This window comes from Ornithorhynchus anatinus, chromosome 3, assembly GCF_004115215.2.
Source record: "Ornithorhynchus anatinus isolate Pmale09 chromosome 3, mOrnAna1.pri.v4, whole genome shotgun sequence".
Classification (NCBI taxonomy): domain Eukaryota; kingdom Metazoa; phylum Chordata; class Mammalia; order Monotremata; family Ornithorhynchidae; genus Ornithorhynchus; species Ornithorhynchus anatinus.
This window is the reverse complement of record NC_041730.1, coordinates 129618652-129646126: the sequence shown is the minus strand read 5'-3', so window position 1 is coordinate 129646126 and position 27475 is coordinate 129618652. Positions and strand designations below refer to the sequence as shown.

The following is a 27475-nucleotide window of genomic DNA, read 5'->3' as shown; positions in this document are numbered from 1 at the left end:
GCATGCGTAATAATATTGGTATTTGTTAAGTGCTTACTATGTGCCAAGCACTGTTCCAAGCTCTGGGGTAGATACAGGGTAATCAGGTTGTCCCACGTGGGGCTCACAGTCTTAATCCCCATTTTACAGATGAGGGAATTGAGGCACAGAGAAATTAAGTGACTTGTCGAAGGTCACACAGCAGACAGGTGGCCGAGCTGGAATTAGAACCCACGACCTCTGACTCCCAAGCTCGTGCTCTTGTGTAGAGCTACTTGCATTAAACAACAGTTGAAGTTGTCGGGGGGTTCTCCGTGTACTAGAACATAGCTTAAGAGTACTTCCCGAGAATTCGCGGCCCCAATCCCTTTACTTGGCGTCTCATGTAAGACTGGGCCTATACTGAAGCAAACTCCGAGATTTCAGTCGATTAATCGATCATATTTATTGAGTGCTTTCTGTGTGCAATGCACAGAACTGTACTAAGAGGGCAATACAACAGAAGTGGTAGACACAGTCCCTGCTACCTTTTTTCATAACCACTGACCCTCCCATAGACCATGTGTGAAGAAGTTTTTTTCAGACTTGATTCACAGAACCCTATTTTTCTCGTTGGCTTTCCCCCATTTTCTCCTGCCTCTGTAAGGTCTTCTGCCGTGACTGTAGCCATGCAGTAGGTGTGGTGGGAGCCGGATTTGAAAATACCTATTTTTCAGCATAAATAATACAAAAAGAGGCAACATTTGGGTGAAGGAGTCTTTCCTGAAATCTTTAAACCTACAAGTTGGAACGCTTGTTCTCTCCAAGCAGCATCTCAGGTTGTGATCTGGGAAGAGCCGGTCCACAGTCCCGCCCCGCTGCTCACCGGTGCCCATTTTGCAGGGGCGATGGCGGTCTTTCCCCTCCACAGCTGTAGGAAGCTGGACTCCCAGACTTGTTCGCCCCGGGTCCCGGACAAGACCTGAGAGTTCAGGGATGTTTGTTGGCTTTCTGGCCGACTGGCTCTTTGAAGCCTGCCCCCTCCCAATCCTTGTGTCCCTAAAAGACCTGCCTGGGCCCGTTCTTTGCTCAGAATGAGGAGGGGCATCTCTACCGCCGCTCCTCCCAGAGTTTTAGAGAGGGAGTGTGGCGTGATGGATAGAGCCCAGGCCTGGAAATCAGGAAGACCCGGGTTCTAATCCCGGCTCTGCCTCTCGTCTGCTCTGTGACCTCGGGCGAGTCACTTCACTCCTCTGTGCCTCAGTTGCCTCATATGTAAAATGGAGAATAAGACTGTGAGCCCCTGTGGGATGGGGAATGCACCCAACCCCATTTGTTTAACAAATGTTACAATTATTATTAGGAGAAGGTGCCCCGTTTCACTTCCAGACCCTTCTCTGAGCATGTGTGCAGAAAGTATGTGATGTTCTTTTTAGATTAGGGCTGCTCTCTTGCCTTTCTTTTCTAAAAATGGTGCTGTGGGGAAATGTCTGGGTTCTAGCTTGACTGGGAGCAGTGGAGAGGTGGAGGGCCCTGTCATTGTCCATCAGAGGGAAAAGTCGAAAGCTCGTTGTGGGCAGGAATGTGTCCGTTGTTTATTCTATTCTCCCAAGTACTTAGTACAGTGCTGTGCACACAGTAAGTGCTCAATGAATACGATGGAGTGAATGAATGAATCCAGGAGCCACTCAGAAGGACTTAATAGGCAGTGTGAGAAATATGTATTGACATGTTCTAGATATGCTCTTTAAAAGCAGCGTGGCTTAGTGGATAGAGCACGGGCCTGGGAGTTAGAAGTGGAACATGGTCTGTGTCCAACGGATTTGCTTGTTTCTACCCTGGCGCCCAGTACAGGGCCTGGCACATAGTAGGCGCTTCACACATAACATTAAAAATAAAATATCATGTTGGATCCTGTAGTCAAGTATAAGTTGAGGAGCCATTCTTGAACCCTTAAACACTTCAAATAAATCTCATATCGCATGGCAGCAGGTTGTTTTCTGTTAAGATAATTCCAATTTCTGTGGCATTGTACAGAATTTCAGTTTTGCAGTTTGTCATATTGGAATGGGTCACGGGGCCATTTAGTGGAATCGGAATTAGGGGGTCTGATCATTTGGATCTTTGGCTGGCCGGTAGTCTTAACAGTCGGTTCTGGACCGAAGAATGCAGTTTTGATTGACAGGTGATATGTGGTTGACCAAAGAGGTAAATATATTCAGGGTAGAAGGTACACGCCTGCCTTTTAAACATGAGCGAAATATCTGGCCAGCAACTGGGCATGTGCACTAGATGTATTTCTTTGTATCTGTTTTGCAACATCTAGTTCATGCCTAGGAGGTATCCTACAAAAAGAATGGAATTTAATGTTAAAGTTATCTACATGAAGGTTAGTATGTTAGTCGGCGAACTCACTGATCAACCGTGGGATGACTGTCAAAATTTAAGATTATCGAAATGCAGCTATACAATAGTGGGCAGCCGGAAGCCACATTTGAATAAAGCCCCTGGAAGAAGGCAGATAAAAGATCTTTAAAATAGCCCATCTCTTTGGAAGTCCTTCCATAAAGAGTACTCTATACATTTATATAAAAATATCACATAAAATTTTATTTCAGTTCAGTTTAATCAAGAAGAACTTGACACCCTCATATCATCAATGATGCCTAATAATTTTTTTTTGGTAATGTGTGGTTAAAAAAAAAAAAAATTGTGTTGCCGGAGTGTTTTATTTTTTTTCTTCATTGTCAGCACAAATCCTTGTTTATTAAAGATTTAGCTTGAAGGAAATTTTAATTAATTACAGGTTCAGTAAATCCTGCCTGGGAAGCTGCTGTGCTGTGTTTACAGTGAATGGCCTTCATGTGCCGATGTTTCACTCCTGTTCTCTCTGCTACCTGACAGTGTGATTTATGGCTGTTGTTTTCTACCAGTCCACTGTTTGCCCTCTAGGAGGGATTGGTCTCTTGAGTCTCCACAATAACAGCAGCACTTTCACAAGACGTCTTTTAATGACAACAGCACTGCATTCAGGAAGTCAGGCTAATTGCAGACATACCCTATTAATTGCAAAAACTAGGAGAGGTTACATATTTTACAAGCTTTTAATTTGAAATCGCCCGAGATGATTTGTTTCTAAGCATTTGGGTAGAGATGTCTATAATATTCGGCAATACACCATTGTCGAGACCCCGTTCCACACAGTCGCGGAACGTTGGAAACGGAGCTGGATCTTCCCGTTCGATTTCTCCTTTGAAATTTGGCTTATGCACCTGAAGGCGAAAATGAAAACTGGCGCATATTCTCAAAAAAAAAAAAAAAAGACAAAATCCAATTAATCTCGTTTGTTTATGATTGTGCGGAAAGTCTTGTAATTCCTTAGCTAACATCGATGAAACTTAGTTACAGCTAGAGGGTTCATTTCAATGCACAGAAAAGCTCACTGAACAATATGAGGCAAATTTCTGAAATATTTACTTACCTCCATCTATGGGTACAGAGCTACCGCCCACCCCGCACGCTCCGCTCCTCCGCCGCCCACCTCCTCACCGTCCCTCGGTCTCGCCCATCCCGCCGTCGACCCCCGGGTCACGTCCTCCCGCGGTCCCGGAACGCCCTCCCTCCTCACCTCCGCCAAACTGATTCTCTTTCCCTCTTCAAAACCCTACTTAAAAATCACCTCCTCCAAGAGGCCTTCCCAGACTGAGCTCCTCTTCCCCCTCTACTCCCTCTGCCATCCCCCCTTTACCTCTCCGCAGCTAAAGCCTCATTTCCCCTTTTCCCTCTGCTCCTCCACCTCTCCCTTCCCATCCCCACGGCACTGTACTCGTCCGCTCGACTGTATATATTTTCGTCACCCTATTTATTTTGTTAATGAATTGTACATCGCCTCGATTCTATTTAGTCGCCATCGGTTTTTACGAGATGTTCTTCCCCTTGACGCTGTTTATCGCCATCGTTCTCGTCCGTCCGTCTCCCCCGATCAGACCGTAAGCCCGTCAGACGGCAGGGACCGTCTCTATCTGTTGCCGACTTGTTCATCCCAAGCGCTTAGTACAGTGCTCTGCACATAGTAAGCGCTCAATAAATACTATTGAATGAATGAATGAATGAGCTATCTTTTTGCCCCAAGTAGACAAAGCAGACGTGAGTGTGGCCTAGTGGATAGAGCTCAAGCTTGGGATTCTGAAGGACCTGGGTTTTAATCCCAGCTGGGTGACCTTGGGTAAGCCATTTCTCTGTGCCTCAGTTACCCCATCTGTAAATTGAGCGTAAGACCATGAGCCCCATATGGGACAGGGACTGGGTTCCAATCTGTTCAGCTTGTATCTACCCCAGCACTTAGTACACTCCCTGGCACATAGTAAGAGCTTAAAAAATACCATAAAAAAAAAAAAAAGGAGCCAGGGCCATTACCATTTTTCCCTTTTCCATGCTCATGGGATTGCCAAGGAAGTACAACGGGGAAGGTGCCCTTCTCTTCCCACTCGAAGCCTTAGCCAAATTCTAGGAGCAACACCGAGAAGCAGAGGAGAAGTAAGATGGAGCTAGTCAGAGAGCATTTGAGAGTGAGTGGAGAAGCTCCATGGGGCTTTCAACCTCCGCATCGAACCAAAGCTCCTCACCGTTGGTTTTAAAGCAGTCCACCACCTTGCCCCTCCTACCTCACCTCTCTCCTTTCCTACTACAACCCAGCTTGAACATTTCACTCCTCTAATGCTAACCTTCTCGCTGTGCCTCAATTTCTCCTATCTCCTCACCAACCCCTCGCCCACGTCCTGCCTCTGGCCTGCAGTGCTGTCCCTCTGCAAGTCTGACAGTTACTCCCTACCCTTTCAAAGCCTTTTTGAAGGCACATCTCCTCCAGGAGGCCTTCCCTGACTAAGTTCCCCACTTTCCTCTCCTCCCACCCCCTTCTGTGTAGCTGTGACTTGATATCTCTCTTCTTCCTCCCCTCCCAGGCCCACTGCACGTAAGTACATATCGGTAATTCATTTTGTGATATTAATGTCCATCTCCCCCTCTCAGACTGTAAGCTCAGTATGGGCAAGGGAATGTGTCTGTTTATTGTTGTCTCGTACTCTCACAAGCGTTTAGTACAGAGCTCTGCGCACCGTAAGCGCTCAATAAATACGATGGAATGAGTGAACGAACAAACCTCAGGTTTCTGGAAGCCACCGGAGACACTCGAGGGGTACCAACAGTAGAATGGATAACTCTGTCCAGCCCTGTTCCTTGGTCCTATTTCTGGCCTCCTGCACCACTTTTGGGAAGAGTTCAGGGCGGGGAGCAAGTTGTCACCTAGTGGTAGCCGAAGCAGGAGAAGCAGAGCGTACTCCTTTTCACAAAACACATATTTAAGCATGTGTTTAAAAAAATGTCATTTTCTACGAGGCAGTCAATGCGTAACATTTATTGAGTGTCCGCTTCAGCAGAGCACTGTACCAAGCCTTTGGAAGAGCACAGTAGAGTGAAGTAGACACAATCACTGCCCTCAAGGAGTTTACAGTCTATATTTGGGAATCTATAAGAGGTTAGTTGCCAAGCCCCCGCCCCACCAACAACAACAACAACAAAAAAGCAAATACAGTATGCAGTTGTCAGCTCCCTTAAAGAACTAATAATTATGAGTGAAAGGGGGTTAGTGGGAGTTTCTGGTTCTTCTCCTCATCCGTGCTTTTCGTCTTTTTAACAGTGCCTCCTGCCTCACAGACACCATTGGTAAAATATAATCGAAAGATAAGTTTCTCTTAGATTGTACACACACGGAGGGCAAGAAAGAAGCCTCAATGATATCGCTCCTCCTTCCTTTCCTGTTGAAGATGCACTTCTCTCAGTGTGTTTCAGGCCACTTTGTCACCATTAATCTGTTTTTTCTTTTAGCTCTCTTATAGTTGCTCTTCCCTGTCATTTCAGATCCAAACTTCTTATCCACACTCTTAGGATCCTCTCATACCCAGATATTTTATTTTTGTTGTTCTTCAGAGCGTAGATAACCTGCAACCCCTAGGACCGTAGAGAAGCAGCGTGGCTCAGTGGAAAGAGCCCGGGCTTGGGAGTCAGAGGTCGTGGGTTCAAATCCCGGCTCTGCCACTTGTCAGCTGTGTGACTGTGGGCAAGTCACTTCACTTCTCTGGGCCTCAGTTCCCTCATCTGTAAAATGGGGATGAAGACTGTGAGACTGTGAGGGAATGACAACCTCATTCCCCTGTATCTCCCCCAGCGCTTAGAACAGTGCTCGGCACATAGCAAGCGCTTAAACGAACAAAAAAAAAAGACTCTAACTTTAAGGATATATAATATTTCTAGCAATTTTAGAGAGGTAATGTCTTTCCTGTCCTCTTTGTCTTGTGCCGTTGCCATACCCATGTCTGTTTAATCACTCTGCCACTTAGATTCACTCTCCTGATTATTTCCTTTTTAAAAATCCCCTGCAAAAATCACTATTTTCTTTCATTACTGATCTGTCAGCGCACACATCGTCTTACGACCAGTTAGGTTGAAAGCAGTGTTCGGTAGCCAATCTTCTGAGAAAGATGACCCAATCTCACCCTGAGTTTTTTATGATTGCTTCATGTTTCTCATTTAAACTGTTGGTTCCCTTGGCAGGGTTTCCTCTTTTGGCCAAGTAAACTGAGTGCTAAGTAAACTATCAGTGCTAATAAATTATACATGTTAACTATATATGTCTGTATATCTAAATGTGTGTGTGTGTGTGTGTGTGTGTGTGTGTGTGTATATATATATATAGGTGTGCTTGTGGAAGTTTCAAGTTTTGCGGAGTGCTTTGGGGTCCTTGAGGATGAAAAGTTTAGTGTCGTCAGAGCATTACTACTGTCATTTAATTTGACTTCTGCTAAAAAATTGACATGAATGTTTCATTGCGGTTATAGGTGAAACTGATTCATGAAATTGCAGGATGTCAAGGAATTTTGATCACTTCCTATTCGTACATTCGGTTGATGCAGGATAACATCAACAACTACGACTGGCACTATGTGATCTTGGACGAAGGGCACAAAATCCGAAATCCGAACGCTGCAGTTACGCTGGCTTGCAAACAGGTATGGAGCCTTAAAGCCTTAAAACGTAAAATCGGTTTTCACATGCACCAAGTAGGGAGTTAGAATGAATCCCCTTTTGTAGTTGACCCGCTAACTCCTTCAGAGAACTTTCGTTTCCCCGCAGATTTGCAACAAATGAGTCTCAACCCATGTAGAAAATACCCAGTAGCACATTCCGTAGTGTTTTCAGTCTAATTATTACTCATTCCTATATCCCAAAATGGTTTCCTTTAGAACCTCCTTTCCCCGCAGTCGCGATAGTGGACAGGGGCAAATTAGAAATAACACTAGGACTGTATGCCGGCATCAGAAACAAGACTCAAGTGTCCTCCAAGCGAGGCTTCGTATTATTTTACATCCACCACCCTTTGGATCCCAGACTGCTGGGGATGCCTGGGTTTCCTTTCTGGCTGGAAAGGAAGGAAGGAGGGTTCAGAGGGTCTGCCCTAGGATATAATAATAATAATAATGGTGATGGTATTTGTTACGCACTTATTACGTTTCAAGCACTGTTCTAAGCACTTGACACATTTATATTTATATTTAGCACCCGTCTCCCCCTCTAGACTGTAAACTCGTTGTGGGCAGGGAATGTATCTATTTACTGTTATAGTGCACTCTCCCAAGCACTTACTACAGTGCTCTGCACACAGTAAGCACTCAACAAATGGTTTCCTTTAGTTGCCATTGTTTTTACGAGATGTTCTTCCCCTTGACTCTATTTATTGCCATCGTTCTTGTCTGTCTCCCCCGATTAGACCGTAAGCCCGTCAAACGGCAGGGACTGTCTCTGTCTGTTGCCGACTTGTTCATTCCAAGCGCTTAGTACAGTGCTCTGCACATAGCGCTCAATCAATACTATTGAATGAATGAATGAACAAATGCTACTGAATGAATGAATGCTGGGGTACATACTCGATAATCAGGATATGGTAAATTGGAGAAATTGCCCTGGTTCCTCGTTTTAGGACCCCCACAACCCTCCCAGGGTGTGAATCAGAGCCCCCGGGAAATCAGGTGGTGTGGGACTCCTGGAACCGTACCTCACACGGAGATGGAGGCCACAATTTAAGGAGCCAAAGTACTACTTGCTCCTCCTTTAAGTAAGTAGCTCTGCCCGGCAAAGCCCCCCGACCCGCACCCATCTAGAAACACCCCCGTCCGTGGGTCGTCCGCCCCTAGGTTGGAAATGGGGTCGGAGTTCTCTCTGACTCCCATACCAGAAAATAAATCTGCCATTTTGAAGCAGTCGGTCTCGATAGTTCTGGATAACTAAGTGTCCCGCAGTATCTTTGAGGTGGTGGTAGATTGTTGCTTTCTCTCCTTCCATTTCTTTTCACTTGAAAATTGTCTACCTTTCAATAGCATCTTTTTCAGATTTAAGGGCGAGTCAAGTGGGTTTTGAGTAGGCACAACTTCATTAGGGATCAAGTCTTAATTCTTATTAGACTTGCTATTATCATATTATTAGAGAAGCAGCGTGGCTTAGTGGAAAGAACCCGGGCTTGGGAGTCAGAGGTCGTGGATTCTAACCCCGGCTCCGCCACTTGTCAGCCGTGCGACTTTGGGCAAGTCTCCTCACTTTTCTGTGCCTCAGTTACCTCATCTGTAAAATGGGGAGTAAGACAGTGTGCCCCACGTAGGACGGCCTGATGACCTTGTATCTATCCCAGTGCTTAGAACAGTGTCAGCACATAGTAAGCACTTAACAAATACCATCATTATTATTATTATTATTATTAAGAATGATTAATTACAATTGTTTTACTCATTCCCCCTCCCAGCCCCACTTAGGTGACATATCCATAATTTATTAATCTGTATTACTTTCTGTCGCCCCCTCTAGCCTGTAAGCTCGCTGTGGGCAGGATTGTACTAAGTGCTTAGTACAGTGCTCCGCACATAGCACTTAGTCAATACGATTGAATGAATTGTGTCTGTTAGTCTTATATTGTACTCACCCAAGCTCCTAGTACAGTGCTCGGCACACAGTAAGAGCTCAATAAATAAGATTGATTGATTGATCGAAGTCTTATTTGTATTGATGTCTGTCTCGCCCTCTCTAGATTGTCAGCCCAATGTAGGCAGGGAATGTGCCTGTTTATTGTTGTATTGTACTCTCCCCAGTGCTTAGTACAGTGCTCTGCTCACAGAAAGTGCTCACTAAATACAATTTCATGAATAAATGACTAGGACCATGAAATTTAGGGTAACTTAGAAAGTGCCTGTTTTTTGTTTTGTTTTGTTTTTTAATGCAGATTTATTTTGTTTCCAACAACAGTTTCGAACTCCACATCGGATTATCTTGTCCGGTTCTCCTATGCAAAATAACCTCAGGGAGCTGTGGTCTCTATTTGACTTTGTCTTTCCGGGAAAATTGGGAACCCTGCCGGTCTTCATGGAGCAATTTTCTGTTCCGATTACCATGGGAGGGTATTCTAATGCATCCCCTGTTCAGGTAACCAATTATGCACAAACCATTTGAGGGAGCTGGTAATGATGAATTTAGCGAAACTAGTCTGCTTTGCTATTGAGAACCATTCTTTCTAATTATTTTCATTTTGCAGTGTTAGCTGTAATATAAACAAGTATGTTCATCTCTCAGTCAAAATAATCATGCGATTTGGCAGAGGTATCCTGGCCCTTATTAGTATCGGATAAAATTGGGATATCATTTTGACATGAAAAAGTGTCTTCTTTTACAAAAAAAAAAAAAATCCAATGCATTCATACATAACTCTCTGTAAAGAGCAAATCATTGTGAACTCAAGCTGATTCTCATTTAAAAACCATAGGTATTTCTAGACCAACTGTTTGGATACCATTGCAAATTGATAGATGATAAAAGAAAAAAAAGTTTTGTGCAACAGTGAGAGCAAAACACTCAAACTCAAAATGATTCATTTCTTTTAATATTGCCTAACTCATATTCCCGATCTGATCATGCAGTCAGTGTTACTCTCCCAAGCACTTAGTACAGTGCTTTGCACATAATAAATGCTCCATAAACACCACTGATTGATTGGTTGGTCCTGTAATGCAGGGGATGATGAACTAATAGTAAGAAAACCGGTGCCCTCCCCATCACTCGTCCTACAGTCACAACTCTCTTCCGCCATCCCATCACTGTCTCCCCAGGCAGACGCAAGTTGTAGGAAGAACGGCCTGTAGTTCTGCCCCTGGACTGCAGCCGCAACACCGCGAAAACTCACCCAGTAGGAGGACTGGATACTTCTAAAACCACAGGGAAACCCTTTTAGAGCGATAACGATTTATGGAAACTTTTTTGCCTAGCAGTGTTTCCAATCCAGGTCGCATCAGTAATTCCCAAAGAGGTACCATCTTGATGACTGCTTAATGATGTGTGTAGATGAATTAATTCTTCTCGCATCTCTAGTTGGCGACGGATAAAATCAATGACGTAAAACCACTTCCCAGTGTGCTAGTGATTGCAGCCAGACTTCCGGGTGTCTTTGCCGGGACTATCAGTACTGGATTAATCGTCTTTAAAATGACTGCGTGTTTTTATTTCTGTGGTGCCCTTCTACCTCTGAGTTCAAAGTATTTGGTAACTGTTACCTCAGGAATTTCCCCCATAGCACTCTAAACTATAAGCCCTTTATGAGCAGGGAACCTGTCTGCTAATTCGGTTGTATTGCAGTCTCCTAAGCTCTTTAGTGCAGTGCTCTGCACACAGTAAGCGCTCAATAATAGCATCGATTGATTGATAGAAGCTATTTCATTAGATCAGCTGACTCCCAAAAAGAGTGGAGAAGAATAGAGCAGCTGGGCAAATTGAGCTTCCACCAACCACCAAACCACATAGATCACTTTGATCGGTGATGTTCTGTTTTAATCAGTGAGAGGGTATGGGACTTTTCAGAAGTTATGAAGCTCTTCTAGCCGTAAGCTTTTGTAAAAAGAAACTGTATAAAAAAATTCCCAACATCTCTATATTTAATTATAAGGTTTAAAACTAAGAAACTAGCAAGATAATTTTAATAATTGCATAAGATTCTCTGGGTTTTAAGGCTCCAAATAATAAAAATTAAAATCAGAACAGCTCCTTTGGTGATTTTTTTAATCATATTCAATTTGGATTTCTTTTTTTTTTTTTTTTTTTTTTTGAATTGTAACTGCCATCAGCTTAGACTCTATCTGTTTTACTGTACTATCAGGAACTGATCTGTCGTAAGAAGATGGTAAGAAACAATTGAAATAATTGTGAACTTTTTTGTGTGTGTGGAAATGAGCCAGATGACTCGTGATTTACTTTGTGTTCCTTGGCCTGGATTCTGCCGGAAACTTTAAGCACAGGAGATAATTACAGACTCTGCTATAGCATCACAACAATATATTACTGTTTCTTATGACTGAGTCACATCTGCAGTATTACATGTTTGGAATATTTGGCCTTCATTGTGTAAACATAGATATAGACTTACCAATAATAATAGAACTTGTAGAAGGAGTCCAATATTTATGTAAGTTAGTGACAGACCTCCCTTTCCTATGGTAGATGTGGAATATTTTTTTTTCCCAAATAAAGTGTCCCCTAGATCTCTGTAGTGTCTTCAGAAATTATACTAGTAGATTGCTTTGGAATTTTCCTTCCCGGTATATAAATTTCCCAACAAAATTTAGGAAGTATACTTAGTGTACTAAGCATCTTCATTGTCAAGCATTGGCTGGAGAAGTTTCTGGAATTTGGACTTGAGGTTCTTCCTATGGCACTGACGAGTAATTTACTAAATTGGGTATCCAATTTGATTTTTTTAAAAAAATATGAATAATTTATTCAATTCTTTGTTTGGCTTTAAGTGAAAGGAGGATGAGGGTTTTTTGGGGGGTCTGGGGTTTTTTTAGCCATTATCTAAGTTAATACTCATCTCAAGTAGCCCTGATCCATTATAGAACCATATGTTCCATTTAAGACCAGGATGACCTTTTCTTTCTGCCATCGCAAGGATTTTCTTGAACTGACTATTGAGGTCTCTGGTGGGCAATAATCTTTGGCTATTGTCGGGTAACTCCCAGTGCTACCGTTCCCCACTAATTCTTAGCTTTTGATCTTCAATCTTGCAGATTAGCTCTTGTTTTACAGCTTTGGGTTGAATGTGAGATTATATACAAAGATTCATTGATAAAGGGGGTTTTCCTTAGAGGAATACCATGGGTAAACCTAATAAATCATTAAAGTTTCTAGGTTAAAATCAATTAGTAGGAAAAATAGGGCAGTTTTGAGCAGACAAGTTGAATATATTCATACTAGTAATAAATTTTGTTGTAAAGAGATTCCAACACAGATATTTAAAAAAAAAACAAAACCCTCCAAATCAAAGATTTAATAAAGGAGGATGCAGTTCCATTCTATGTGATGATGCTTTGCAGTAACTGTTAGTTTAATAAATCTCTTGTGGTGGAGTTTGTGGGGAAGGGTGGCGGTTCTACTTTATTGTTCAAAAATTCCATCTTTTTTCCTCCTTTTTATTAAAGGTAAAAACAGCTTATAAATGTGCGTGTGTTTTGCGAGACACCATAAACCCTTATCTCCTGCGGAGAATGAAGGCAGATGTAAAAATGAGCCTTTCACTGCCGGATAAAAATGAACAGGTTCGTAAGCGATCGCTTTATCATAACCGTGCTCTCCGTTAGACCACCTCAGTTTAAGTCTAAGGACTAATGAATAGGGGAACAAATGTAATTCATGAGTAGAATACTGAAGTACCTGTCCACAGTGAGCTCACCAGTCTAGGGGGGAGGCAGACGTTAATATACATAAATAGTTTATAAGATATAATTTAAAGATATGTATACCAGTCCTGTGGGGTTGAGGGTAATACCAAAGAAGGCAGAAAGAAAGTTTCTAACAAAATCATTCCGATTTACAGCCGTGAAATATTTTCCCCCACCTTTTAACAACAGTGGACACAGTCCTGTCCCACATGGGGCTCACAGTGTAAATAAGAGGGAGAATAGGGATTGTATGTAAATCGTAATATTCTTTTCTTAACCGTTTTCATTCACTTCAAGAAAGCCTTACCGAGAGCTTCTCTTTCTCCACCTTGTGATATTTTTCTTTCCTCGGTTCCACGAATAACCCGGTAGTTCACGCGTGTTTTTTTGTAGGTCCTGTTTTGTCGACTGACGGCAGAGCAGCGTGAAGTCTATCAAAATTTCATCGACTCCAAAGAAGTGTACAGCATTCTAAGTGGAGAAATGCAGGTTAGCTGGTGAGGGATGATTGTTCACTAAATGGAAAAAGCAAATCCCAAGGGTTAAAAATCACCGGTTCCCAGGATAGCTAACTCGGCCCAATTTGGGCCGAGTGTTTACTCGCATCTATTGCGTAGTAATTAATATTAATTTATATCTCTCGCTCCAGCTCCGCAGAATTCTGGCTTCAGAAATCTGTAAATAATCGCTTCTCAGGAGGTTCCCATTAGAGAAATTGTATGAAGTAGAATATAACGTCTTTCTTACAGCAGATAATCCCAAAGCACTTTAAATAGTAATGAGTTAGTAATAATAATATGAAGGATATAATCACTATAAAGTCAGCAAGAGCTCACACATCGGGCCTTGAAAGGAATTCTTTTACTTTTAGAGGGAATGTTCACCGTTACCTTAGGGACTTTGCCTTGTTTCCTTTCCAAAAAAAAAAAAAAAATCCAGTGCAAGTTTTAGCTCATCTTGGAGAGCCACCAGAAACAAGATAAATTACAATTAACAACTCTGCTTTCCTTGGGTTTTTCTTGGACTGTCCATAGTCCTGATCTTAATTCAGTAGCCTACTTAAGTAGGACCACCTTCTCAAGAGATGATGATGATGATGATAAGTATCAGGGCTTACTATGTCCCAAACACTGTACTAGGCGCTGGGGTAGATGCAAGGTACAGCAAAGATAAGTGAGTACTGCAGTAATGACTCGTAACAGACTTTCGAAGCTTGCTTTGAGGTCATCCCATTTTTCCTCGACAAAACCTATCGAGTGCTTACTGAATGCTGAGGCTAAACTATGCATTTAGGAATGTACCCCTGAGGTAGAAGCTCCAATTTCTGCCTTTGAGTCAGTTAATTGTATTCATTGGGTGCTTACTGAGTGCAGAACACTGTACTAAGCGCTTGGGAGAGTACACTATGACAGATAAGATTCCCCACCTACAACGAGCTTACGATCTAGAGGGACTGTTGTGATCAGCAGTAGTGTGTCATGGCGTAAGTTGAGGACTTGCAAAGTAGATTTCCCCGTCTAGACAGGCTCCGTTGTATCGTACTCTCTCAAGCGTTTAATACATTGTTCTGCCAACAATCAGCATTCAATAAATACCGATGACGATGGTAAGAGACTCCATACTCCTCCTGGTTCTCCAGCCTGAGACGTCAAGTGGCTTATGAGGAAGACATACCGTACCACGAGAAGCAGCGTGGCTCAGTGGGAAGAGCCCGGGCTTGGGAGTCAGAGGTCTTGGGTTTGAATCCCGGCTCTGCCGCTTCTCAGCTGTGTGACTGTGAGCAAGTCACTTCGCTTCTCTGTGCCTCAGTTACCTCATGGGGGTAAAATGGGGGTTAACTGTGAGCCTCACTTGGGACAACCTGATGACCCTGTATATCCCCCAGCGCTTAGAACAGTGCTGTGCCCATAGTAAGCACTTAACAAATACCAACAGTATTATTATTATTATTTTCCTTCTTAACCATTGGTGTCTGAGCAGTTGGCAAGCAGCCAGACAAGGTGCACTCTTGTAGCTTCATGAGCAAAGCGTGTAAGAGATTCTCTCTCAGAGATCACTCTCCTAGGGGATACAATGTCACCATAGGCAGCTCTCTCTTCAAACCAAAAGACGACTCTACTGCATCTAGCAGCTGTTTAACAGATGGTTTTGTCCTGGCTAGTCTGGCTTTACAATACTATGGTGTTTTTTTCCTCCTACTGCAGGGAAAAGAATAGTTTTTCAATGTTTGTTGAAGCATCGAAAAGGATCCATTTTATACTGGGAAAAAGAGTTGTCCCTTCTGGCGACTAACTAGAAGCAGCGTGGCTAAGCGGAAAGGGCAGGGCTTGGGAGTCAGAGGTCGTGGGTCCTAATTCCGGCTCTACCGCTTAGCAGCTGTGTGACCTTGGGCTAGTCACTTAACTTCTCTGTGTCTCAGTTGCCTCATCTGTAAAATGGGAGTAAGTTGTGAGCCCCACACGGGACCACCTGACTACCTTGTATCTACCCCAACGCTTAGAACAGTGCTTGACACATAGTAAACGCTTAACGAGTGCCATGGTTATTAGTATTATTATTATTAACTAGCACATGTCTGTTAATTATATTGAGGGCATCCATACAATTCACTTACTCATTGTTCTAGGTGAAACATTTATAATGATCGGAATGTTTTCTCTTCCTAACTGAATCAGCTCCTAATTTTGGAGTCATATTGTAATAATACTCTGTCTCTCTTACTCTCTTGAGCTCATAGATTCAGCATTGGTGATCACTAAGCTGGGTTTATTGCCCCCATCGTTTATTTAATACAGTTTTTTTTTTTTAATTACATACAATTCTTTTTCTTTCCCATGTGGATCAAGAAAAGTCCAAATCCTGGGTTCTAGATTGTAGTGTCAGTATGGTTCCTGTATTTTTGCTTCCCTACTTGTTTTTCATTTTCCCTGCCCAGGCACTACCCTGTTGTCCGTTTCCACCCAGAATATAAAAGCGTTCCCCAGAAAAGACCTTCGAGGATATGGAAGAAGCAGGAATTTTGAGGAAAAGCCAGAATTGGAGGGTGGGGGAGGTGAACTCACCATACCTGAGTGTGGTGAGTCAAAAGGTTGAAATTCCATCCAGTTCTGGCCAAACGTGCTAGTTTTGAGTTAGCATCGATCAGATTCAGCACTTCCGTAGGAGACCTGCCCCCTTCAACAGCCCCCACCAGCGAGGAGAAGCAGCATGGCTCAGTGGAAAGGACCCGGGCTTGGGAGTCAGAGGTCATGGGTTCTAATCCCACCTATGCCACTTGTCAGTTGTGTGACTTTGGGCAAGTCATTTAACTTTTCTGTGCCTCAGTTACCTCATCTGTAAAGTGGGGATTAAGACAGTGAGCCCCATGCGGGACAACATGATTACCTTGTATCTCTCCCAGTGCTTAGAACAGTGCTTAGCACATAGTAAGCACTTAGCCAATGCCATTGTTATTATCCCCAGGTCAATCCCAGGCCAGGGCAAACTGGAAAGTGGGGCCTGTTTCGGGGCTTCCCTTGGGAATTTGAGGAGTCAGTGGGATTATCCTTAGCCTGCAGAACTCTGACCTGGGTCAAGAGGATCTTGGCCAGAAAGCCATCTCCAGTCCTTAGGACCAGGATTGGACCCTCCCAGTAGATCCTGAAACTAGACGGGTCCTTAATATTTGCCGAGCACTATCCAAAGCGCTGGGGTGGATACAGGCAAATCGAGTTGGACACAGTCCCTGTCCCACGTGGGGCTCACAGTCTCAATCTCCATATTACAGATGAGGTAACTGAGAACCAAAGAAGGGAAGCGAATCGCCCGAGGTCACGCAACAGACAAGTGGCAGAGCCAGGATTAGAACCTGTGACCCTCTGACTCCCAGGCCCGTGGTCTAGCCACAGGATTGAGCTGGAACGGACCAGGCCCTTGATCTGGAGCAAGTTGAAGCCAAGTTGGACTTGGCACCCTGGGGTGTTTCCCTTTGGAAAGAATGGAAAGAATATCATCCCAACCGTGTCGTGCATTTTAGCTAACCCATTTCTTTACATTCCAGCCGGTACCTGCATGGTGGAATGAGTAGCCGGAGAATGAATAAACTCGCTTTCGCTCTGTAGATTTTCCCAGGACTCATGGCCTTAAGGAAGATGTGCAACCACCCCGATCTCTTCTCTGGGGGGCCCAAGATCCTCAAAAACGTTCCAGACGATGAATTAGAGGAAGAAGATCAATTTGGATACTGGAAGCGGTCTGGCAAAATGATAGTGGTCGAGTCTCTGCTGAAAATATGGCACAAGCAGGGCCACCGAGTGCTTCTCTTTTCTCAGTCACGACAGGTGAGCGCCCGTCCCTCCGAGACAGAAACAGTCACTCGCTCAAGACAAGCCTGAATGCAAAATCATATGGGATAGAGTATCAAATCAAGGCACTCTTTACCAAGTAAATGAAAGGAAAGGCCTAGGGAAAAGCTAGAATCACACTAACATTTTTTTTTAAATACAATGCGATCCTCCTCTCTGAGCAACGCTAGCAGGAAGCCGACTTCTTTTTGATCTTGAGGATTGTCGGTGGAGATGGTAAGGATTAGGACCACACTCTGTTTATCTGATTTTGCCTGTCTTTTCTTCAATGCAGATGCTGCATATACTCGAAGTATTTCTCAGAGGGCAAAAGTATTCCTATCTAAAGATGGATGGTACCACTACAATAGCTTCCAGGCAGCCACTTATAACGAGATACAATGAGGTGAGGAGTTTACTTTGCATGAGAAGCTGTTTATTAATGTAAGAGAATATAGAGTTCTGAAATTAGCGTTGTTCAGTAGTTAACAAACTTCGAGGGAGCCCCTAGACTAAATACTAGCCGGTACTTGCTGTGAGGAACTCGGCTTCCATTTCTTCATTTGTAAAACTGGAGGTCAGACTTGACAAAATTCTTGTGAAGACAGTAAAGCGAGAAGTCCTGTAGCCTAGTGGAGAGAGCGTGGGCCGGGGAGTCAGATGACCTGAGTTCTAATCCCGACTCCGCCATTTGCTTGCCGTGAGACCTTGAGCAAGTCATTTAACTTCTCTGTGCCTCAGTCACCTCAGCTGTAAAGTGGGAGTACCTGTTCTCCCTCCCACTTAGACCGTGAGCCCCAAGCGGGATAGGGACTGCGACCGACCTAATTAACTTGTACCTTAGAACATTATTTAACACATAGTAAGCACTTAACAAATGCTATTAAAAAAAAAAAAAGGAATTGAAGCTCATCTGATTATTCAAATATATGCCCGGATCAGATCGTTTTAGGGCCAGAATGGTTCTCAAAAAGAAATCTGGCCTCTGGTTTTCAGTTAGGAGCTCGCTTAAATTACACCAGTTAGTTTAGATTTCCAGAAATGGCAACTTCAGAACTCTCCTCTGTGTACGTAACCTGTTTCAGTGTTTACCAGCTCTTCCTGGCACTTAAATCCCTCGGACTACAGTTAAGCTCTTCTCGGTAGGGATAGTGAATAGGTCACCATCCTCTGAGCAAGATCCTTAAAAGGACTCAAATGCTGAATTGAATTACCCTTCAGCCGTGTCCTCTCCAGACTAAACATTTCCTTTTCCTGTAATCTGTAGTTGTAGATTCTATTTTCCAACCGTGAAATCATCTTGGTTCGCCTCTTCCGAATCCTTTCCAAGTTCTGCACATCCCTCTGACTCCTGTATTAATTTTAGGGATATAAGAGATATAAAGCAAAATCCTATTTAGGGAAGATGCTGCAGCTTTTGAAGGCTGAGCCACTCCAGAAAGGCCTTTCCTAGAAGAAAGAGATGTTTACCCACCCTCAGAATAGGCTAGATTGAGCGGAAAAGAAAGTTTGCTTTAAAGGTGATTTCAGTCATTTAGAGTCATTGGCATGTGGTTGTAGGTGGAAATAATAACAACACTTTAGAATGTATTTGCAACTTTTCATTCATTCAGTCATATTTATTGAGCGTTTACTGGGTGCAGAGCACTGTACTAAGCGCTTAGGAAAGTACAATACAGCAATAGAGACGATCCCTGCCCACAGCGGACTCACCATCTAGAGAGGGGGAGACAGATGTCGGTACAAGTAAACGGGCGTCAGTGTAAATAGAATAATAGATCTATAATAGTGTTAATAATAATGTTGGTATTTGTTAAGCGCTTACTATGTGCAGAGCACTGTTCTAACCACTGGGGTAGATACGGGGTCATCAGGTTGTCCCACGTGAGGCTCACAGTCTTAATCCCCATTTTACAGATGAGGGAACTGAGGCACAAAGAAGTTAAGTGACTTGCCCACAGTCACACAGCTAAGTGGCAGAGCCAGGATTCGAACCCATGACCTCTGACTCCCAAACCTGTGCTCTTTCCACTGAGCCACGCTGCTTCTCCATAAGTGCTGTGGGGCGCACTCATGGAAGTATATGTGCTACAATTATGTATTTTGCCTACTCGAGTTGTAAATATTTTCAGGTTCATCTCCCCCTAATGAGTATAAACACCAGGTGGGCAGGTAGCAGATCGCTTCTTTATTTTACACTTCCCAAGTGTAATATAGTCAACCTGCACCGAGACCGTGCTCAATAAATGCTACTACTATTGCATTTTAACTTTTTTTCTTGCGTAAAATTGCTTCTCAAGTCTGGTTTTCATCTCTGCCACTTGTCAGCTGTGTGGCTGTGGGCAAATCACTGAACTTCTCTGTGCCTCAGTTCCCTCATCTGTAAAATGGGGATCAGCTGTGAGTCTCACGTGGGACAACCTGATTACCCTATATCTACCCCAGCGCTTAGAACAGTGCTCTGCACATAGTAAGCGCTTAACAAATACCAACATTATTGTTATTATTATTATTATCTGTATCGGCCTCTTTCTTACTTTAATCCAAGTGCTGTTACAGACCTAGGGGAACCAAATGAGTTTATTTGCCACCTTTTTCACAGCAACTCAACCATCAAAATGAAAGCATTCTTAGGATTTCAGTCAAGTTTTCAAAAGAGGAAATTTGCTACCTTGCATTGCCTGTAGCAGTAGAAAACTATCAGAGTTGGGGTGAACTCAATGAGGTGGACTTTTTTTGTAACTGAATTTCAGCCTCTGAAATTGTTCAGCGTCCAAGCAGATGCTTCCATGTTTTTATTGTGCAAAAGATAGAAAAAGAACTAAACAAAAACACTTGCAAGTCGGTTCCAAGTGAAAAGTCAGTCTTGAATAGCAGCCTGCCCTTCAATCCTATTTATAGGTCTCATTCCCTATTTGGGAAAGTTCTCAAAGTTCCCCTATAGACTGTGAGCCCAATGTTGGCAGAGAATATGTCTACAAACTCTATTCTACTCTCCCAAGCGCTTAGTACAATGCTCTGCACTCAATAATACTATTGATTGATTAACAGGTATTGAGAGATACCAACCAGCAACAAAAAGCATAAAACAAGCCAACAAGCAAGTCCTACCTGAGCAGATATCGGTCAATCAGTGGTATTTATTGAGCGCTTACTATGTGCAGAGCACTGATCTATGCACGTGGGAGAGTACAGTACAACAAAATTAGCAGACCAGTCCCTTGCCCGTAATGAGCTTACGGTCTAGAGATGAGAGAATGACTTGTTTTAGGAGAGGCAGGCCAGCAGTTGTTGAACACCAGGGGATAAATGAGAATGAAAAAACAAAACGGTAAATTTAGGGGCGTCATTTAACTCAAAGGCTCTTGTGTTGTGGACAGGACACTTCCATTTTTGTGTTTCTTCTCACCACTCGCGTCGGTGGGATCGGAGTCAACCTGACGGGAGCAAACAGGGTTATCATCTATGATCCTGACTGGAATCCCAGTACAGACACACAGGTTTGTTTGCTCGACATCCAATTCGAAATAGAAATTGCGGACTTTACTTGACTAAATTGGGATCATTTACGGAAATCTGGCGTGGCCATGCGTAATCACGGGTGTCTATAAATACCGCTTTGTGCTGTGATCTATTTATTCCCTAACTTCCTGTTAGCAAGAAAACACGGCGACGATCTTCAAACACTGGGAGCCGTTTTCAGTCTGGCTATTAGGCCACAACTAATTTTATACTTCCTAAAATCTGAGAACAGTTTGCAGAGAATGCCGTAAAAAAGGAAAGTAGCATGGAAGCAGCATGGCGTAATGGAAAGAGCATAGGCCTGGGAGTCAGAGGACCTGAGTTCTAATCTTGGCCCTGCTACTTGCCTGCTGTGCAACCTTGGGTAAATCATCTAAGTGCTCTGTGCCTCAGTTTCCTCCTCTGTAAAATGTGGATTCAGTGTATTGTGAGCCCGAACTACTTCTATCTACTTTGGCACTTAGAACAGTGCTTGACCCATTGACAGTGCTCCGCTGTTATAATCATCGTCATCGTCATCTAATGATGACTGTTATAGTCTTCGGAATTCATCTGTGGAATCGATTGCTAAGTAGGCAACATAAAACATGCTATAGAAACGTTAAAGTTTGTGATGGGTCGAGACCCATCCTTTGGCTTGGTAACTGGCATATTTTTTTTTTTCCACTTGTGATTAGCTGTGTTTGTCATTTCCCTCCATTTTTGTTTAAAGTTTTAATTTTTAAAAAAAATAAAGTACAGCAACACTGTCCTGGAGGATGGATCCCATTGCCATTCATTCATTCATTCAAATTTATTAGGCACTTACTGTGTGCAGAGCACTGTACTGAGCACTTGGGAAAGTACAGTACAATAAACAATGACATCCCCTGCCCACAACGAGCTCACAGTCTAAAGGAGGGGAGACAGACATCAGTACAAATAAATAAAATTACAGATATATACAATAAGTGCTGTGGAGCAACTGGAGCAAGTCAGGGAGACACAGCAGGGAGAGGGAGATGAGGAAAAGTGGAACTTAGTCTGGGAAGGCCTCTTGGAGGAGGCGTGCCTTCAAAAAGGCTCTGAAGTCATCCCATTTGGATGACGTATTTCCCCTAAGTAATCACTGGTGCCGTTCGCGGTTGCGGGATGGGGAATTCTCCATCCCCGGCTCCGTGCCACACCAAAGATTCTCTTTCCTTAGTGTCCCATATATCTGGGTGTTTCCTAGAGAAAGGGGAGGGCCGGAGCCCAGGATGGGCGGGGAATGTGTCTGTTTATTGTCAGATCGTACTCTCCCAAGCGCTTAGTACAGTGCTCCGCACACAGTAAGCGCTCAAAAAATACGATTGACTGACTGACGATCCCAATAACATGGCCCACCTCGTCGTTTAGACTGTGAGCCCGTGGATAGGCAGGGATTGTCGCTATCTGTTGCCGAACTGTACTTTCCAAGCGCTTAGTACAGTGCTCTGCACATAGTAAGTGCTCAATAAATACTATCGAATGAATAATGCTTGTGGTATTTAAGTGCTGATTATGTTCGGCACTGTACTATATGCCGGGACAGGTACAAGTATATTAGGGCAGAAACAGTCCCTGCCCCACATGGGTCTCATAGTCTAAAGCGGGGTGGGGAGGAAGAACAGATGTCAGATCCCCATTATACAGACGACTAAACTGAGGTGCACTTTCCCAAGGTCATAAAACAAGCTCCCGGGAATTTATCAGAATGCGACATTACTATGAAAGTGGATGAAAATCAATGGAAACATCATGGGAGGATTGATTTTTTTGAATAAAAGCACCAGTTGAGGTCGTGCTATCACAAGGCCCCACGTAGAGCCCGGTGGACCCTCCGCAAATATAGTTGATTAGTTGACTGACCTGTAATCCCACCCGCGACCCCTCTGTACTTCCTTTCTGTTATCCCTTTAAACTCTGCTTCCTTCGTGGTTTAATTTGACATCCTCTGAATATGGTCTAACTCCGTAGGCTCGAGAGCGTGCTTGGAGAATAGGCCAGAAGAGGCAAGTGACTGTTTATCGACTCCTTACTGCAGGAACCATTGAAGAAAAAATATATCACAGGTCAGTAGAATGAACCCATTGCCTATTATCTGTTTCTGTTCAGCGAGTAGCTTTTTTAATGTTCTGTGATCGACTGGGGTGGATTTTTCACATTCGGTGCGTGTCCCTGTGATTTCTGGGTGCAAAATGGCCAGTTTCCAGGGTGTTCAAACCAGCCCGGTTGTATCGGATTGTTTTATTAACAAGGGTGGGACTCACCACGCCAGCTGCAAATTTCAGTCCCTCCTCCGTACGTGCCCATTGTATTTCATGTTTTAACGCTCTTCATTATGTATTAGAATGTCAACTTCTACACATGGTTGGCATATAGGAAGTCTGTCTGTAGATAATTAGTAAGACGGAGCCAATGGATAAAATGGTGTTGTGAGCTAAAGGTGACTAATGAGGTGACACAGCGTGGTGTGTGGCCAGTTAATCGGGGAAGGCTTCCTGGAGAAGGAGGGATTTGAGGAGAGGTAGAGCTGTGATCTGGCAGATTTGGGGGGGAAAGGAGTTCCAGGCCGAGGGAATGTGTGCTCACGGGAGTGGTGATTCTTAATATGATTCTTCATATCACTGAAGACTCACAATCCCTTTATTTTTTTTTGGCGGGGTGGGAGAGAAGGGAGGCTCTCGCCAACCTCCTCTTTGCCCGGTCTGACCGAAGCTAAAGGCCTTTTTACTCCTTTGTTCACTCATTCAGTCATTCAGGCATATTTATTGAGCGCTAACCGTGTGCAGAGAACTGTACCAAGTGCTTGGGAGAGTACAATATAACAATAAAAAGCCACATTCCCCCTGCCCACAACGAGTTTACAATCTAGAGGGGAAGTCAGATTATATTATATATATATAATAAGTATTATAATAATAATAAATAACATATTTAATGGATAGGTAATAAATATAAAATAATAAGGCCTCTTGGAGGAGGTGTGCCTTCAATATAAATTAATTAATATATTAATTAATATAAATAAATTGCAGATATGTAATTTGTTCTGCTCAAACCCCCAGCACTGTGACTTTCTGGAACCAACCCTCGCGGTTGACACTGTGTGCCAAGCACCGTGCTCACTATGTGCTAGGCACTGTACTAAGCACTGTGGCGGATGCAAACAAATGGGGTTGGGCACAGACCCTGCTCCACATGGGGCTCCCAGTCTCAATCCCCTTTTTAGAGATGAGGTGACTGAGGCCCAAAGAAGTGAAGTGACTTCCACTAGATTAGAAGCCCCCAGAGGGCGGGGATCATGTCCACCGACTCTCCTTGTACCGTACTCTCCCAGGCTCGTAGGACAGTGCTCTGCACGCAGGAGGCACTCAGTAAATGCCGCTGATTGATTGCCTGACTGATTCCACAAGTGGTGAGGAGTGGAAAAACTAATTGCCGAAATACCGACAGCACTATATCAGCGCTTGTTATCGCCTGCACCACAGTCTGTATAAGTGTCCTACGGTGTTCCGCCTAGGTTTTCTCTGACAATTATTGTTCTTACTCTTAAACTCAGCAGTGCTAAGGAGATTTTGTCCATATTACTGCCTCATCTTGATTTATGGAACTTGCCGCCGGGTGTCGTTAGGAAAATTGGTTTTATTTCTTGGAGTTTTTCTATAAAATGTATCGTTCCTTCAGCCTCTTTGACACGATACGCTATTTTGAATATAAATGGCTTAAGACATTGGAGAACAGAAGTTACAAGTTACCTGGTGGGTTATGCGATTGCCGAAATGAATTTCCCACGGTTAACAATTTACTGGGTTGTTTAAAGGTTAATAGAGAGTCACTCAAGAGTCTCGTATGTTCCTCCTACCGCTTAATAGCTCTGATGAGTAAAATCCAGGTGGCTCCAAGTTTTCCCTTGAGTTTGGAGGATTGTTTTCTACGCCTAAAACCGGTTAAATGTCATTTAATTCCGATTGGGTATTTGTTTTTCCAGGCAAATCTTCAAGCAGTTTTTAACCAACAGAGTTCTGAAAGATCCAAAGCAAAGGCGTTTTTTCAAGTCCAATGACCTTTACGAACTATTCACCCTGAGCAATCCTGATGGCTCTCAAGGCACTGAAACCAGTGCTATTTTTGCAGGTATTGTATTCCGTAGGCAAAAAAACATTTATTGAGCGTGGCGGAGCGCACGACGCCCGGTGCACGGGTGAGTATATTTCGACGATCACAACCCAAAGTCACGCATCATTCCACCCAATTTTGTTTCTGTTTAAATTCCCAAATAAGGTACGGGCTCAGATGTTCCAGCACCTAAACGACATTTAAAAAGGAAACTTCAGGGGCCTCCTGCTGGGTCTTGCCAAGATCGGCGCCCGACGGATCCCGAGTCTTCAGACGGCACCAAAGAACCGGTCCCCTCCCCAGCGAGACAGAGTAGGGCTCATTCATCCGCTCAGGAGACAGAAGTAAACTCAGAGGCTTTCCGTGCAGGCGGCCCGCTAATAGTTGGAGCGCCAACTAATACTAATGGGCTTTCAGGAGAGAACAGCAAACAGACCGATTTGGCGTCCGCCCTGGAAGACCGTGCACCAATTCCAGAAGACGGAGAACATTCAAGTCCCCCACGCCTTGGTGAAGCCCACGGGGCGTCCAGCGGCGGAAAGGCTGAAGAAGAACAGAACCTTCCCCGGGATGGGACAGCTTCTCAGGTTAAACCGGATGCGAAGTCAGAGAGCGAACGGGTTGAAAATCATTTTCAGAAACACAAGTCGAAAATGAAACATCACATCGAGGAAGGAGAAGAGCCCCTCAAATCTGAGGGTCGGGCACCTAGGCCGAAGAAGTCCAAACATCCCAAAGATGCCAAATTTGAAGGCACACGCGTTCCTCACTTAGTGAAGCAGAAGCGGTACCGGAAAAGGGTCAGGGAAGATGAGAAAGAGGAAGACGCCAAAAAGAATGATGATTATGTCTTGGAGAAACTTTTCAAAAAATCAGGTAATCCCTTTCATTCGTCTTGTATAGTTATGCCAGAATGAGAAAACGTGCAGCGGATTTATCAGCCTAGATCTCGTTTTCTACTGGATCACAAGGTGTGCAGAACACTGTACCAAGTGTTTGGGAAAATAAAATACAACAGATTTAGTAGATGTGATCCCCGCCCACAAGAAGCTTACCATCTACAAGGGGAGATGGACATTGAAATAAATTAGTAATAGGGAAAATAATAGATGTTATTATCACTTTGGATCACTTTGTTATTTTCAATCCTCAATAATTTTCGAGTATTATTTATTATTTTCAAATAGAAAATGTTATTTATATCCCGTTTAGGTCTTAATAATTAAGAGGGATCTAAGAAGGTAAGATCCCGGGCTCGCACGATTTAGCAGTTCTAGGACAAGTTACTATGTAGGAGAATCAGGGCAAGTTTAATCGTTCGTTGTACTTTTAATCTTGGGAACTCGAGGCCGGTCCTCTTTGCAGATGTGAGAGAAGTATTCAGTCATTCATTTATTCAGCACCCTTTATTCACCCCTCCCTCAGCCCCGCAGCAGTTATCTTTGGATCCGTAATTCATTTATTTATATTCATGTCTATATCTCCCTCTAGACTGGAAGCTCACTGTGGGCAGGGGATGTCTTCTAACTCTGTTATGTTGTACTCTCCCAAGCACTTAGTACAGTGCTTTACACATAGTGAGCACTCAATAAATGCCATTGATTCATCGACTGAGCCCAGTACAAAGGGCTGGAGAATTCTACCGTAGAGGATAAATTATACAGGGGCACTGACCCATCCAAGGATGCAGAATCTAAAAATCAGGGTAGGAGAAAGTCGATGCCCAAGAAGAGATTGAAATGATAAACACAGTAAATGGCATCAAACAAGGGTAATGGAGAGTATTTATTGAACACCTCTATCATACGAACTCTTGGGAGAGTAAAACTAAAGACAACGTTTTATTCCCTGTCCTCGAGCAGCTTACGTCATGGTGGGGGAGGCAGAAACAAATTATTTATAACAAAACCAAAGGAACATCTATTATTTTCCCTATTACTAATTTATTTCAATGTCCATCTCATCTCCCCTTGTAGATGGTAAGCTTCTTGTGGGCAGGGATCACATCTACTAAATCTGTTGTATTTTATTTTCCCAAACACTTAGTACGGTGTTCTGCACACCTTGTCATCAGTGATATTTATCAAATGCTTGCAGTGTGCAGAACACTCTACTAAGATTGCGAGCCCTGGGTGGGACAGGGACTGTGTGCAACGATTTGCTTGTACCCACCCCAGTGCTTGGCACCCAGTAAGTGATTAACAAATACCAGAATTATCATCATTGTTATTATTATTATGCTCTTGGAAGCGTACAATACAATAGAATTGGTGGACACATTCCCTGCCCACAATAAGCAATTTGAAGCAATGTGGCCTAGTGGCTAGAGCGTGGGCCTGGACGTCAGAAGAACCTGGATTCTAATCCCGGCTCCATCGCTTTCGACTTTGTGACCTTGGGCAAGTCACTTCTCTAGGTCTCTGTTATCACCATCTGTAAAATGGGGATTAAGACTGTGAGCCTCATAAGGGACATGGACTGTGTCCTACCTAATTATCTTGTATCTACCCAAGCACTTAGTACAGTGCCTGGCACATAGTAAGCACTGAAGAAACACCATGAAAAAGAAAGAAAGAAAAAAAAAAAAACCCAACCAGTAAGGGCTCAATAAATACCACTGATTGATTAATTGATAGATTTCAGTTAAGGAGATGTTAGACTGTGAGCCCATCATGGGCAGGGATTGTCTCTATTTGTTGCTAAATTCTACTTCCCAAGCGCTTAGTACAGAGATGTGCACACAGTAAGCGCTCA

General features: G+C 43.5%; 1 protein-coding gene across 6 annotated transcripts in view; it reads left to right on the top strand.

The window, feature by feature from the left end:
* The window catches only part of ERCC6 (ERCC excision repair 6, chromatin remodeling factor), a 101732-nt gene that overhangs the window by 64534 nt on the left and 9723 nt on the right, over nucleotides 1–27475 (top strand). For all 6 annotated transcript variants that reach the window (XM_029059733.2, XM_029059734.2, XM_039911626.1 and 3 more), the window contains 10 exons: nucleotides 6852–7022; nucleotides 9304–9480; nucleotides 12519–12635; nucleotides 13152–13247; nucleotides 16859–17077; nucleotides 17376–17486; nucleotides 20461–20580; nucleotides 22580–22674; nucleotides 24594–24739; nucleotides 24887–25597. In XM_029059733.2, the coding sequence (XP_028915566.1) occupies nucleotides 6852–7022; nucleotides 9304–9480; nucleotides 12519–12635; nucleotides 13152–13247; nucleotides 16859–17077; nucleotides 17376–17486; nucleotides 20461–20580; nucleotides 22580–22674; nucleotides 24594–24739; nucleotides 24887–25597 (1963 nt within the window). The remainder of the gene's footprint in view (nucleotides 1–6851; nucleotides 7023–9303; nucleotides 9481–12518; nucleotides 12636–13151; nucleotides 13248–16858; nucleotides 17078–17375; nucleotides 17487–20460; nucleotides 20581–22579; nucleotides 22675–24593; nucleotides 24740–24886; nucleotides 25598–27475) is intronic.